Below are 12,728 nucleotides of genomic sequence, written 5' to 3'. Positions count from 1 at the left end.
ATGGCAACAAAAGCCAAAATTGACAAATGGGATCTCATTAAACTAAAGAGCTTCTGCACAGCAAAAGAAACTACCATCAGAGTGAACAGGCAACCTACAGAATGGGAGAAAATTTTTGCAACCTACTCATCTGACAAAGGGCTAATATCCAGAATCTACAATGAACTCAAACAAATTTACAAGAAAAAAACAAACAACCCCATTAAAAAGTGGGCGAAGGACATGAACAGACACTTCTCAAAAGAAGACATTTATGCAGCCAAAAAACACATGAAAAAATGCTCATCATCACTGGCCATCAGAGAAATGCAAATCAAAACCACAGTGAGATACCATCTCACACCAGTTAGAATGGCCATCATTAAAAAGTCAGGAAACAACAGGACTCAGTTTTTAAAAAACAATTAAAAGACCTAATAAAGATAGAATATGTCTCTTCTTTCTCCCTTTTTTGAGTTTATTCAAAAGGTGAATGAAAGTGTTTTGTTGTGTCTTATTAGTATTACATGAAATTTATGTGCAAAAGAGAAAACTAAATTTCTATTCTTTTATTAGTGTATTATCAGTTCTAAAGCTGATTTTAATAAAAACTTATAAACAAATCTCATTTCAGTCAGCTTTTAATCACACAAGATTTTAAAATAAACTTTTTGTAATCTCATAAAAATTTTGAAGTTTTCTTTTTTAACTTTCTACAATTTAGTTTTATCTATATCTTTTTTATTGTTTTAATTTGAAACAATCTTTAAGTAACTTCTAAATTTTTTTCTCACATTTTTATGCCTTTATAACTTTCCTCACCAAAAATATATCTTGCTTTTTTAATAGACTCTTTATTTAGAATTCTCTTACATTTAATAGTTTTAATCATATTATGTTAACTATAATTTTGACTCTTAGTAACCCAAATTTCTAGTAAAAACCTAGAAATTTTGAACTGTTTTATATCAATATTTGTAGATGAAAATCATTTTATAATTTTTAGAGAGATATTTTAATTTTATTAACAAATCTAAATATATTAATTTTTTTATATCACGTAAAAATAAGATGTAAAAGTACATAAACAAACATATATTTAATAATTAATGTTTTAGTATTTTAAGTTATTTAGGAATGACTCAGACATTTTATTATTACTTAACATGACTTACAGATTTTTAATTATTGGAAAATAAATTATGACACAGGTACCCTCCTTAATGTCTTTCTCGGTTGTCCTTAGTCCTGAGTACCCATGGGGCACATGATGCCCATAAAACGCAGGGCTCTTTTGGGTCCTAAATTTACATACCAGATGTCAGGACAGAAGACAGAGCTGTGAAGAGGATGTCTGGAGGATCTGACCACTCCCAGCATGGCCATGAGGCAAATCTGGGCCAAGCAAGGAGGAACAAGGGGCCCTGCAGCGTGTGGCCTAAGCATTGACGACATGCCTCCAGGCCTCACCATGGCCACCTGTCCAGACCCCAGAATCCTGAAGCTCAAAACCAAAGACCAGCTTATAGTAAGATGTGTGCAAAGCTCTGGGGAAGCCCAACAGCCAGCTTTAGCCCACAAGACAAATCAAGTAAGTGCCAAAAATATTATAGAAAATTAGCAGTTTTATGACCTTAAAACATATAAAGACAGCATAAACCTCTCTGACCAGTAGACCCAGGCAAAAATGTCTGAATTATATTTAAGTTACACTCTTGAAGCCATTTTTATTTTACTTTGTTAACAACTTTAAAACTAGATTTACCAAATATCACACATACATAACACATATAGACATAGAGACATCCAGACAGAAGCAGATTTTATGGCTTTTATAAAAAATTTTCATTTGCTGGCTTTTAAGTGGTTTCTCTTATTTTTTTAAACTTATAGTCAGCAAGTTCTTTATATTTTTGTTTATATATATATTTTTTTTAGAGACACAGTCTTCCTATGCAGCCTAGGCTGGTCTTGAACTCTTAGTCTCAAACATTCCTCCCACCTCAGCTTCCTGAGTAGCTGGGATTAGACAGACTCTCACTCCATCATCCAGACTGGAGTGCAGTGGCGCAATCTTGGCTCATTGCAATCTCCGCCTCCTGGGTTGAAGCAATTCTTGTGCCTCAGCCTCCCAAGTAGCTGGAATTACAGGCACATGCCACCATGCCTGGCTAATTTTTGTATTTTTGGCAGAGATAGGGTTTCACCATGTTGCCCAGCCTGGTCTTAAAAACTCCTGACCTCAAGTGATCTGCCTGCCTCGGCCTCCCAAAGCACTGGGATTATAGGCATGAGCCGCTGTGCCTGGCCCTGGCTACCTGTTATAAAGGGTCTTTTAAAAGAGGCAATAAAAATACTGAAATCTTTTCAGAAGCTTCTGCACATCAATAGGCATCCCTGAATAAGCCTAATTAGAGAGTCCTCATTTTTAAATGTACTTCTAAAGTGTAGCATTTTTCATTTGAAATGTTCTACTGTAACTTTAAATTACCTTTAGTAACATTTTGCCATTTTTGTAAGTGTTTGTAGGTGGTTGTAGCCAGAAAGTGGAGTACTCAGTTCTTCAGAAATTAAGGATCTCATTTTTATGTTGAATCTTGGCTTTGGCTCTCAGATTTCCTCGCAACTTAGTCATTGACTTTTTTCCTACCTATGAGTGCAAGAAAAAGAAACAATGGGGATAGAACACAAAAGTCCCTGCAAATTTCTGAAAGCTGAAGTTCATACTACCTACAATATTGCCATTTACTGTCAGTTTCTGTCTGATTTGGACATCTGAGGCCTTTAACTAGATCTAAGACAGTTAATTATCAGATCTAATTTGATCCTGGATGCAGTCCAATTTCTGTAACAACTTCAAAACCCAGTTCAGATAAAAAAAAAAAAAAATCTGCTCAAACAAACTCAGATAGCTCAGAACACAAAGCTGTGGAGCTTCAAAGTCTGAAAGAGAACATACCCACGATCCCCAGTGGCTGTGAGAGAGCAATGGACACAATGGGCCCAGTGGGTACACCATTTGGTCACTCGATGCTTCCAGGGGTCGCTGGAAGTTCTACTATAGGTCCTATTTCTGACACCATCTGTTAAAACAAAAACTTCGGACTAACTAAATTTAACAGAGTTTAACTGATCAAAGAACCATTTGCCGGCTGGGCAGCACCCCCAAACCAGAATAGGTTCACAGCAACCCTGGTGGTACCATGGAGTCAGAAAGGATTTACAGACAGTAAGAGGAAGTAAGGTGCAGAAATATCTGGATTGGTTACAGCTTGGCATTTGTCTTATTTGAACAGGATTTGAACAGTGGGCCACCTTTGATTGACCAAAACTTGGTGAGTGGTATAAGAGTTGGTTATAGTCTGTTTATACATCTAGTTAGGTTACAGTTCACTACTTATGGAGAAATCTTTAGTCTGAACTTAAAATATATACGGAGGCAGCTTTAGGCTAAATTTAACAAGAGTTAGCTTTTATTAACAAAACACAAATTTATATAGAAATGTTAATAAATTCATAAGATTTTTATCATTATTTATTCTCTCTTCAATAGATGTTGATAGTCCAGCTACTAACATATCAGTGTTTGCAAAAAAAAAAAAAAAAAACAAAAACAAACTAAAAGAAATAAAAAGGAACAAATATCTAACTGACAATGTTGGGAACAATCAATCCAGTCAAATAAGGAAGTATCATACCCAGACTACATCATTTTGGCACACCAGAACTACCTTTAAATAATTTAACATTACAGTTTTGACTTGTATTGCGAGATGACTATATGTACATTTTATCATCATTTGTGTAAAAATATGATCAAGTACACCATTTCTTATGTTGATTCCCAATGTAAAAAACAATATGAAAAATTCTTTTCAATATTTGAATTAGGAAAGAGTTTTCTCTGTGGATTAGTCAGCATCCTAACTTGTGTGTTGTGATTTATTACATATGATGATAGATGGCAAAAATTTCATCTTTTTGTTTCTAGTTGCTACCAGATTGCTTAGGGCTAAGTTTTATGACAAACGACAGTGTTCCCCCTACTGTTTTATTGCTGAGTTTTTACATTGTTTTCAATGATTTTATCCTATTTGTGCTTTTTATGATCTGAAGACTTAAATTCTTCTTGGAAGGAGGCCTAGTGTGAATAATAAATGAGAAGGTTAGGGCAGCAGGCATCTGAGGTACAGAGAGGACAATGTCAATCGTGGGAGCAAAAACATTCAAAAGGGAAGGAAGGTGGAGGACTAAAACACAGACTTACTTCCCAATTTTTCATAAAAAAATGTTTTTCATTAGAAGGTTATGCTGTCTATAAAGCCAGGTGCAGTGGCTCACGCCTATCATCTCAGCATTTTGGGAGGCTGAGGTGGGCAGATCACTACAGGCCAGGAGTTTGAGACCAGCCTGGCCAACATAGGGAAACCCTGTCTCTACTAAAAAGACAAAAAATTAGCTGGGCATGCTGCTGCATGGCACATGCCTGTGATCTCAGTACTTGCGAGGCTGAGGCATGAAAACTGCATGAACCTGGGAGATGGAGGTTGCAGTGAGCCAACATCATGCCACTGCACCCCAGCCTGGGTGACAGAGCAAGACTCTGTCTCAAAAAAAACAAAAAATATAAAGGTATGCTCTCTAGGATTTTGCCTTCAAAGATGATAAGCCACAGGGCACACATTAATATTCTTATTATTTATTTATTTTTTTAAGTTCCTTTGGTTTTTACTTTTTACAATTCTGAAAACAAAGTAGAAAAAAATTGCTAGATGTCAATTTGTAGAAAGCAAAATTTAATATGTGGTTAATAGTATCTACTATGTGCAAATATAATGCTAGATCAGTGGGGTCCTCTTCTCAGACAAATATTCTTAAAATCTTTCATTCAGAATTTGAAATCCATCTCAAGAAAAGAAAAACAAGGAGGAGGGAAGTTTCCTAGATAAATGGTAAGAGTTAGTATAATGAAGTAAACATTGGCCAGGCGCAGTGACTCATGCCTGCAATCCCAGCACTTTGGGAGGCCAAGGCGGGTGGATCACAAGGTAAGGAGATCGAGACCATCCTGGCTAACACGGTGAAACCCCGTCTCTACTAAAAATACAAAAAGTCAGCCGGGCTTGGTGGCAGGCACCTGTAGTCCCAGCTACTCGGGAGACTGAGGCAGGAGAATGGCGTGAACTCGGGAGGTGGAGCTTGCAGTGAACCGAGATCGCGCCACTGCACTCCAGCCTGGGTGACAGAGAGAGACTCCATCACAAAAAAAATAAAAAATAAAAAAAAAAGAAAGAAAACATTGAGGGTTTTGTTACCGACTCAAGAGGCCACCTAGATGCAAAAGCAACAAATAACATTCCCAGAAATACTATCGGTCAGAAAAAACACCCTATGTGTACCCTTCCTTAAAAACTTATTGAAAGACACATTCCTGTGAAGCAAGAGATAAATAAAGAATAAGGGTCTAAGTAAAGAGAAGGTATGATATTTTAAAAATACTGTAGTTTATGCTGCCATGTAAAACTATCAAAGTAAAAATAATTGTTATAAGCATATCAAAGTTGAATGCAAAAACACTGAATTGCATCAAAAATAAGACGAATTAATAAATATACAGGTACGTACTAAAGCAAATATTAAATGTTAATGGTAGAATCTAGGTGGTGAGTATACGAGTGTTCACTCTACAATTCTTTCAACTTTGCTGTATGCTTGAAAAAGTTCATAATAAAATGGACAAGTGAATGAAGGATTTTCTTTCAAAAATTTCCAACATTTTATTACGTATGATGCAATAAATAATTAAATAAATAAATAAAAGCTCAGCAATAAAGGTAATATGAATCCATAACATGAAACCATGGCATACAAAGAAAAAAAAACCATAGAACCCCATCTCTACTAAAAATACAAAAATTAGCCAGGCATGGTGGCACATGCCTGTAGTCCCCGCAACTTGGGAGACTGAGGCAGGAGAATTGCATGAACCTGGGAGGCAGAGGTTGCAGTGAGTGGAGATCACACAACTGCACTCCAACCTGGATGACAGAACAAGACTGTCTCAAAAAAAAAAAAAAAAAGAGAAAAGAAATTAAAAGCATCTTCCACAAGAGGGAGTCCAAATCATTGAAACGATCTTTAACTTTATAGGTTCAAATATGTTTTGGGGGAACATTTTCTCTAGTCCTGGGGAAAATACAAGCAAAAGAAGCAGAAACCATATTTTAAAAAATAAAGAAAAACGGCCAGGCGCGGTGGCTCACGCCTGTAATCCCAGCACTTTAGGAGGCCGAGATGGGCGGATCAGGAGGTCAGGAGATGGAGACCATCCTGGCTAATGCGGTGAAACCCCGCCTCTACTAAAAATACAAAAAAATTGGCCGGGCGTGGTGGCAGGCGCCTGTAGTCCCAGCTACTCGGGAGGCTGAGGCAGGAGAATGGCGTGAACCCGGGAGGCAGAGCTTGCAGTGAGCCTAGATCACACCACTGCACTCCAGCCTGGGTGACAGAGCAAGACTCTATCTTAAAAAAATAATAATAATAAAAAATCAAGAAAAACTAAAGAAACAGCAATGAAGCATAAAACAAGCAGCAGATATCCAAATCGTTAAGAGAATAAATATAAATTACTAATGTTCACCTAGAAGAGTCAACAGGAAAAAAACCAAGAAAATATTTAAAAAGACAAATCAGAGACTTGACTCTATATTCAACATGTATTATAAAACTAATAGATTAAGTATCAATAGGTAAAGTGAATAAAATAGAAAACACTTAAACACACATATATATTACACACACACATATAGATAAGGACTTAATATGGTGCTGGTGAAATCACATATAAAGGAGAAAAAAAGGATAAATGTTAACTATTAGAAAAAAAATTAAGTTGGCACTTACACCTCATCCTATGCACTAAAATATCTAAAGGGTTAAAAACTTTTAAAAAAGGCAAAAAAAATCACAATCAACAGAGTAAAAAAACAACCTATGAAATGAGAGAAAATATTTACAAATCAAATCTTTGATAAAGGATAATATTCAGTATAAAGAATTTCTGCAACAAAAATATAAATAACCCAATTAAAAAATAGGCAAAGGAGTTACAGATATTTCTCCAAAGAATATATACAAATGACCAAGAAGCATAACGAAAAGATGCTCAACATCACTAATCGTTTGGGAAATGCAAATCAAAGCCACAACAAGATATCATCTCACGCCCATTAAGATGGCTATCATAAAAAATAAAATAAAATAACGAGTATTGGCAAGGATGTTAAAGTCATTGGAACCCTTGTACACCATTGGTAGGACTGTAAAATGATGCAGCCAGGGTGGAAAATAGTACTGCGGTTCCTCAAAAATTAAAAACAGAATTATCATATGACCCAGCAATTCCACTTCTCAGTATGTACTCAAAATAATTGAAAGCAGAGTCCCAGAGAGATATTTCCATACCCATGTTCACAACAGCATTATTCACAACAGCCAAGAGGTAGAAGTAACCCAAAAATTCATTAATGGATAAACAGATAAACAAAATAAGATATATACATACAATGGAATACTATTTGGCCTAAAATTGGAAGGAAATTCTGACACATACTACAATATAGATGAACCCTGAAGACAGTATGCTAAGTGAAATAAGCCAGTCAGAAAAAGACAAATACGGTACGATTCCACCCGTATGAGGTACATAGAGTAGCCAGACTCATATAAACAGAAAGTAGAGTGGTGGTTACCAGGGCCTGGGAGGAGGATGAAATGAAAAGCTGTTGTTTAATGGGTATAGAGTTTCAGTTTTGCAAGATGAAAGTGTTCTGGAGATTAGTTGTACAACAATGTGAATATACTTAATACTTGTAAAACATACACTTAAAAACAGGTAAGATGGTAAATTTTACGTTATGTGTATGTTATCAAAATTTTTTTAAAAGAAAAAATATACAAAGCAAGACAAATTAAAATAGGAAAATATTGTAAATTAAAGCAAGAAAAAATACAGGTGAATATTAGGTGACAAAAATGATAGGGTTTTTTATAGCTAAAAGCAACAGAAGAAATCTTAAAATCAATAGATTAAAAAATTTTAAAAAAAATTTTAAACTGTGATATATAAAATTATCATTAAAGCTAAAGAGCAAATAACAAACTGAGAGAAAATAACTGAAACAAAATGACAAAAGCTTAATATCCTTAATATACAAAGATCTCACACCAATTCATTAGACAAACAGTAAAACTCCATTTTAAAAAGTGAGTGGGCAAGCACAGTGGCTCATGCCTATACTACCAGCACTTTGGGAGGCCAGGGCAGGAAGACTGCTTGAGGCCAGGAGTTTGAGACCAGCCTGGGCAACATAGGGAGACCTCATCTCTATGAAAAATTAAAAAATTAGTGGGCATGGTGGCACATGTCTATAATCCTAGCTACTCAGGAGGCTGAGGTGGGAGGCTCACTTAAGCCCAGGAGGTTGAGGGTGCAGTGAGCTGTGATTGTGTCACTGTACTCCAACCTGGGCAATAGGGCGAGACCCTGTCTCAAAAAAAAAAAAAAAAAAACCATGAGTAATGTATATAACCTATAATTTACAGAAGACATATATTATTCTATTGGGAATCTAAACTCATTATATGGTCTAAAATGCATACAAAGACTCAAAAATATTCTTCACATACAGAAGAAAAAAAAGGAAACAGTACAAATATTGTTCATAAATAGTTAAATAAGGCCAGGTGTGGTGGCTTACATCTGTAATCCCAACACTTCGGCAGGCCAAGGTGGGTGGATCACTTGAGCTCAGAAGTTCAAGACCAGCCTGGGCAACATGGTGAAATCCTGTCTCTACAAAAACACAAAAAATTAGCCGGGCATGGTGGCACATGTCTGTGGTCCCAGCTACTCGGGAGGTTGATGTGGGAGGATTGCTTGAGCCCAGGAAGCGGAGGTTGCAGTGAGCCAAGATCATGCCATTGCACTCCAGCCTAGGTGACAGAGCAAGATCTCATCTCAAAAAAAAAAAAAAACAAAAACAAATTTAAATACGTTTTGATATATATATTCACCATATATTATGCAGCCATAATGTTCATGAAGAATATCAATACATCATTGTAATGTTAAATAAAAACAAGATTCTGGCTAGGCATGGTGGCTCACCCCAGCACTTTGGGAGGCCAAGGCAGGCGGATCATGAGGTCAAGAGATGGAGACCATCCTGGCCAACATGGTGAAACCCCGTCTCTACTAAACACACAAAAATTAGCTGGGCATGGTGGCATGCACCTGTAATCCCAGCTACTCGGGAGGCTGAGGCAGGAGAATCATTTGAACTCAGGAGGCAGAGGTTGCAGTGAGCCGAGATCACGCCACTGTACTCCAGCTTGGTGACAGAGCGAGACTCTGTCTCAAAAAAACAAAACAAACAACAACAACAAAAAACAAGATTCTAATCTAGATACACAGTTTTAGCCCAATTATGTTAAAACATATATAAATATGCAATCTGTAGGTATACAGAAAAAAGATGGAAGAAATTACATCAAAATTTAACACTATCTCTGAATAATTAGCTTACAATATTTTATTTTTCTTCAAACTTCTCCACAATTTTGAAATTCTCTATAATTTAAAAAGGTATTCTTAAAAAATACAACTAGCAAGCAATGATATACTCTACTGTATAATTTAAAAGCTCAGTTCTGCTTACCTGTTTTCATGGTTGGACTAAATAGTCCCAGTACTGACACGCTAGAATAGGAGATGAGGTCTTTATATAATTCCCCACTTAAATATTCTTCTGCTTCTTGGATCGATGTTATATTCACTGGATATGAAATCCTGTTGCTGGATAGATATATAACTATATTACAAATTTTTTAAGATATTTTCAGTTTGTAAAAAAATAAAGCATACCAAACATAGCAAACAATATGTTACATAGGATAATATCTTACAAAATATAGAAAATTAAATATTATTCTTAAAGAAAATCAGACTCATTAAACAAAATTGCTATCTCCCCAAGTGTCGAAATGTACATAGACTTTCATGAATATTCATTTTGTGATCTCAATTCTAGTATCCTCCTTAGCCTATTTTAAGTGTTAGCAAAGTCTGAGAATTAGAACTTCTAAAGATCTAAACATTTAGAGATCTTATAATGAAGCTGAATACTTACAGCTGGATAAATTTCAGGAGATCTTCAGTTCCTAACATCCCAGCATAAGATACTGGGTTCTTGCCTTTCTTGTACATCTTTACGATAGGAAATTCAGTAACATTTTGCTTAGTACATACATCAGACCAATCTGCACAGTTTATTCTAGTAAGAAGCATAGTAGATGTGCCTAAATAAAAGGAAAACGCACATTTGTAATTACTAATTGTAGGAAATGCATTTGCTTAGGATTTTCAGTATTTTTCTATCCCATTCTTATTTTAACTTTTAACCTCTCAGCATGAAACACTCCTGCTTAAACACTCTCTTCCCTTGATCTTTGCAACACCGTCCCCTGTTGGCCTTTTCCCTTACTTTCTAGCTTCTCCTTTTTGTTCCCTTTTGCAGGCTCTTCAGCCAGTAGAGTTGGGGGTCCCTCAAGGCTCAGCTTAAGCTGCCTTCTGTTGTTTTTCTTCACTCCTGTCCTACACAACCTCAATAACCATAGCCAATCTAACGAATCCTAAATTTATGTCTTTGGCCCAAACTCCTTGAACTTCCAGACCCATATATCCTTACTACCTTCTCTGTTTTCCTTTGAACAGAAACCTCCTCAAACTCAACAAATCTAAAACCATATATGGTTTCTTTTCTGTGTTTGTTGGTGAATGTTGCTGCTCTTGTGCAACTCAAAAAACAAAGCATCATCTTTCACACCTCCCCATTCCCAAGGCCCTTCATGCCTACTGATTAATCAGCATGTTCTTTCAATTTTACCACCTAAATTTTTAATATCTCTAATTACTGTCCACTTCTCTTTACTGCCACTACTCAAGTTGTCATTTCTCCTGGGTAACTACAAGAGGCTTCTAATTCACCTCTTTGAATTCAGTGTCTCTATACTAATGCTAGAGATATCTTTTCAAAACTCAAATCTGTTTTGGTACCAGCTTACCCCCACCAACCTTTGCAGAGTTAAATCTTTCTTACCGTGTACAACTTCAAGGACTAACTAGCCTTCTCTGACACACTGATCTACATAAGGTTCCCTTGATATATGCTATTATAGAACCATGCTCTTTTCCTTATCTCCTTATGTAATTATATACTATTCATTACCTGATTAACGTCTGTCTGTACCAAGACAACTCCTTGAGAGCAGGGACTATGTCTGTTTATTTATCATTGATTTTCCAGCACCTGCAGTACCTTAAATATGCATGTGAATAAATGACATATGTGAAACTCATCCAGGACTTCAGATACCTATCCTGTCTAAACACTATAATTTCTTTTCAGCCTAAGAAAACACATAGTAGAATCTCAAGCAGAAATTCCTACTTGCTCTATAATAAAATGTGTAAAGTTCTCTAAAATATTATAAATCACTGTGTGGAAAGAGATCAAACAGTAAATAAAATAAGCACCATACAACTCAAAAGAATAAATTCTAATAAAAGATAAAATTTAGTATCATACTAGATCAAAGAAGGAAACTTTGTGTATCAATTTAGGATACAGCCTAAATATTACTTAATCATATGATTAAAATTGTGAATGTGATATTTTAATATTTTATCACCAATGTTTTTAATACTGAAATTAATTTGTATATTTTCAAAGATTCTTGATTACTTCTCATAGATGTAATAACTTATCACTTCAGATTTAGTGTTAACAATCTGATAATATAGGCAAGATTTAGTCTGTCTTTTTTTTTGCATTTGTATATTTGAGATGGAGTCTCGCTCCTGTTGCCCAGGCTGGAGTGCAGTGGCGTGATCTCGGCTCACTGCAACCTTCGTCTCCCAGGTTCAGGCGATTCTCCTGCCTCAGCCTCCCGAGTAGCTGGGACGACAGGCACGTGACATCATGCCCGGCTAATTTTTTGTATCTTTAGTAGAGACGGGGTTTCACCATGTTAGCCCTAGGATGGTCCTGATCTGACCTCGTGATCTGCCTGCCTCAGCCTTCCAAAGTGCTGGGATCACAGGCGTGAGCCACCGCGCCCGGCCTTAGTCTGTCTTATTCACCACTACATCCCACTGCCTTGCACAATGTCTGTTACACAGTATGTACCCAGTAAAAATGTGTAGAATGGACACTGATATTTCTTCACAAATTTTAAATTCTTACATTAAAGGATATTAATAGTTGAATTTTGTATGAGCATATAAACAAATATAAATCCTTATTTCTTCCCAAATCAGACATGCTAAGTGACTTCCTATCAAAGTTCTCTTATCCTTTATTTTAATCATTTTGATATAGCAGTTAAGAAGAAATCACTTAGGCAGATAGCAAGGGTATGGGAGTCCTCGGTAAGGTTTTTCTTTTTAGTGAAAAGCAGCCCCAAATCTTTTTCTAACAAAGAGCAGCCTGCAAGCTGGAAGGGTGCACATACCGGCAGGAACTAAGGACTAGACGTTTCCAAGATGGCCGCTCTGTCTTCCCTTCTTTGCCAGCCATGTGTGCTGTAAGGAGCAGACAAGATGGCCCCAGACAAGTGGAAAGACCATTTGTATAGGAAGATTAAGGTGGGGCGACCAGACTTCCCTATGCCACCACTATGTAAACATC

The 12,728-nt window shown here is 36.3% G+C and overlaps 1 protein-coding gene across 1 annotated transcript in view; it reads right to left on the bottom strand.

Annotated features, from left to right (window-relative positions):
• The window catches only part of TXNDC16 (thioredoxin domain containing 16), a 148,753-nt gene that overhangs the window by 46,549 nt on the left and 89,476 nt on the right, over positions 1-12,728 (bottom strand). The window contains exons 14-15 of the mRNA XM_058429389.1: positions 10,170-10,338; positions 9,699-9,835 (exon numbers count right to left, since the gene is read on the bottom strand). Coding sequence (XP_058285372.1) covers positions 9,699-9,835; positions 10,170-10,338 — 306 coding nt within the window. The remainder of the gene's footprint in view (positions 1-9,698; positions 9,836-10,169; positions 10,339-12,728) is intronic.

The sequence above is a fragment of the Hylobates moloch genome, unplaced genomic scaffold, assembly GCF_009828535.3.
Source record: "Hylobates moloch isolate HMO894 unplaced genomic scaffold, HMol_V3 SCAFFOLD_16, whole genome shotgun sequence".
NCBI lineage: Eukaryota > Metazoa > Chordata > Mammalia > Primates > Hylobatidae > Hylobates > Hylobates moloch.
This window is presented reverse-complemented; position numbering and strand designations above follow the sequence as displayed.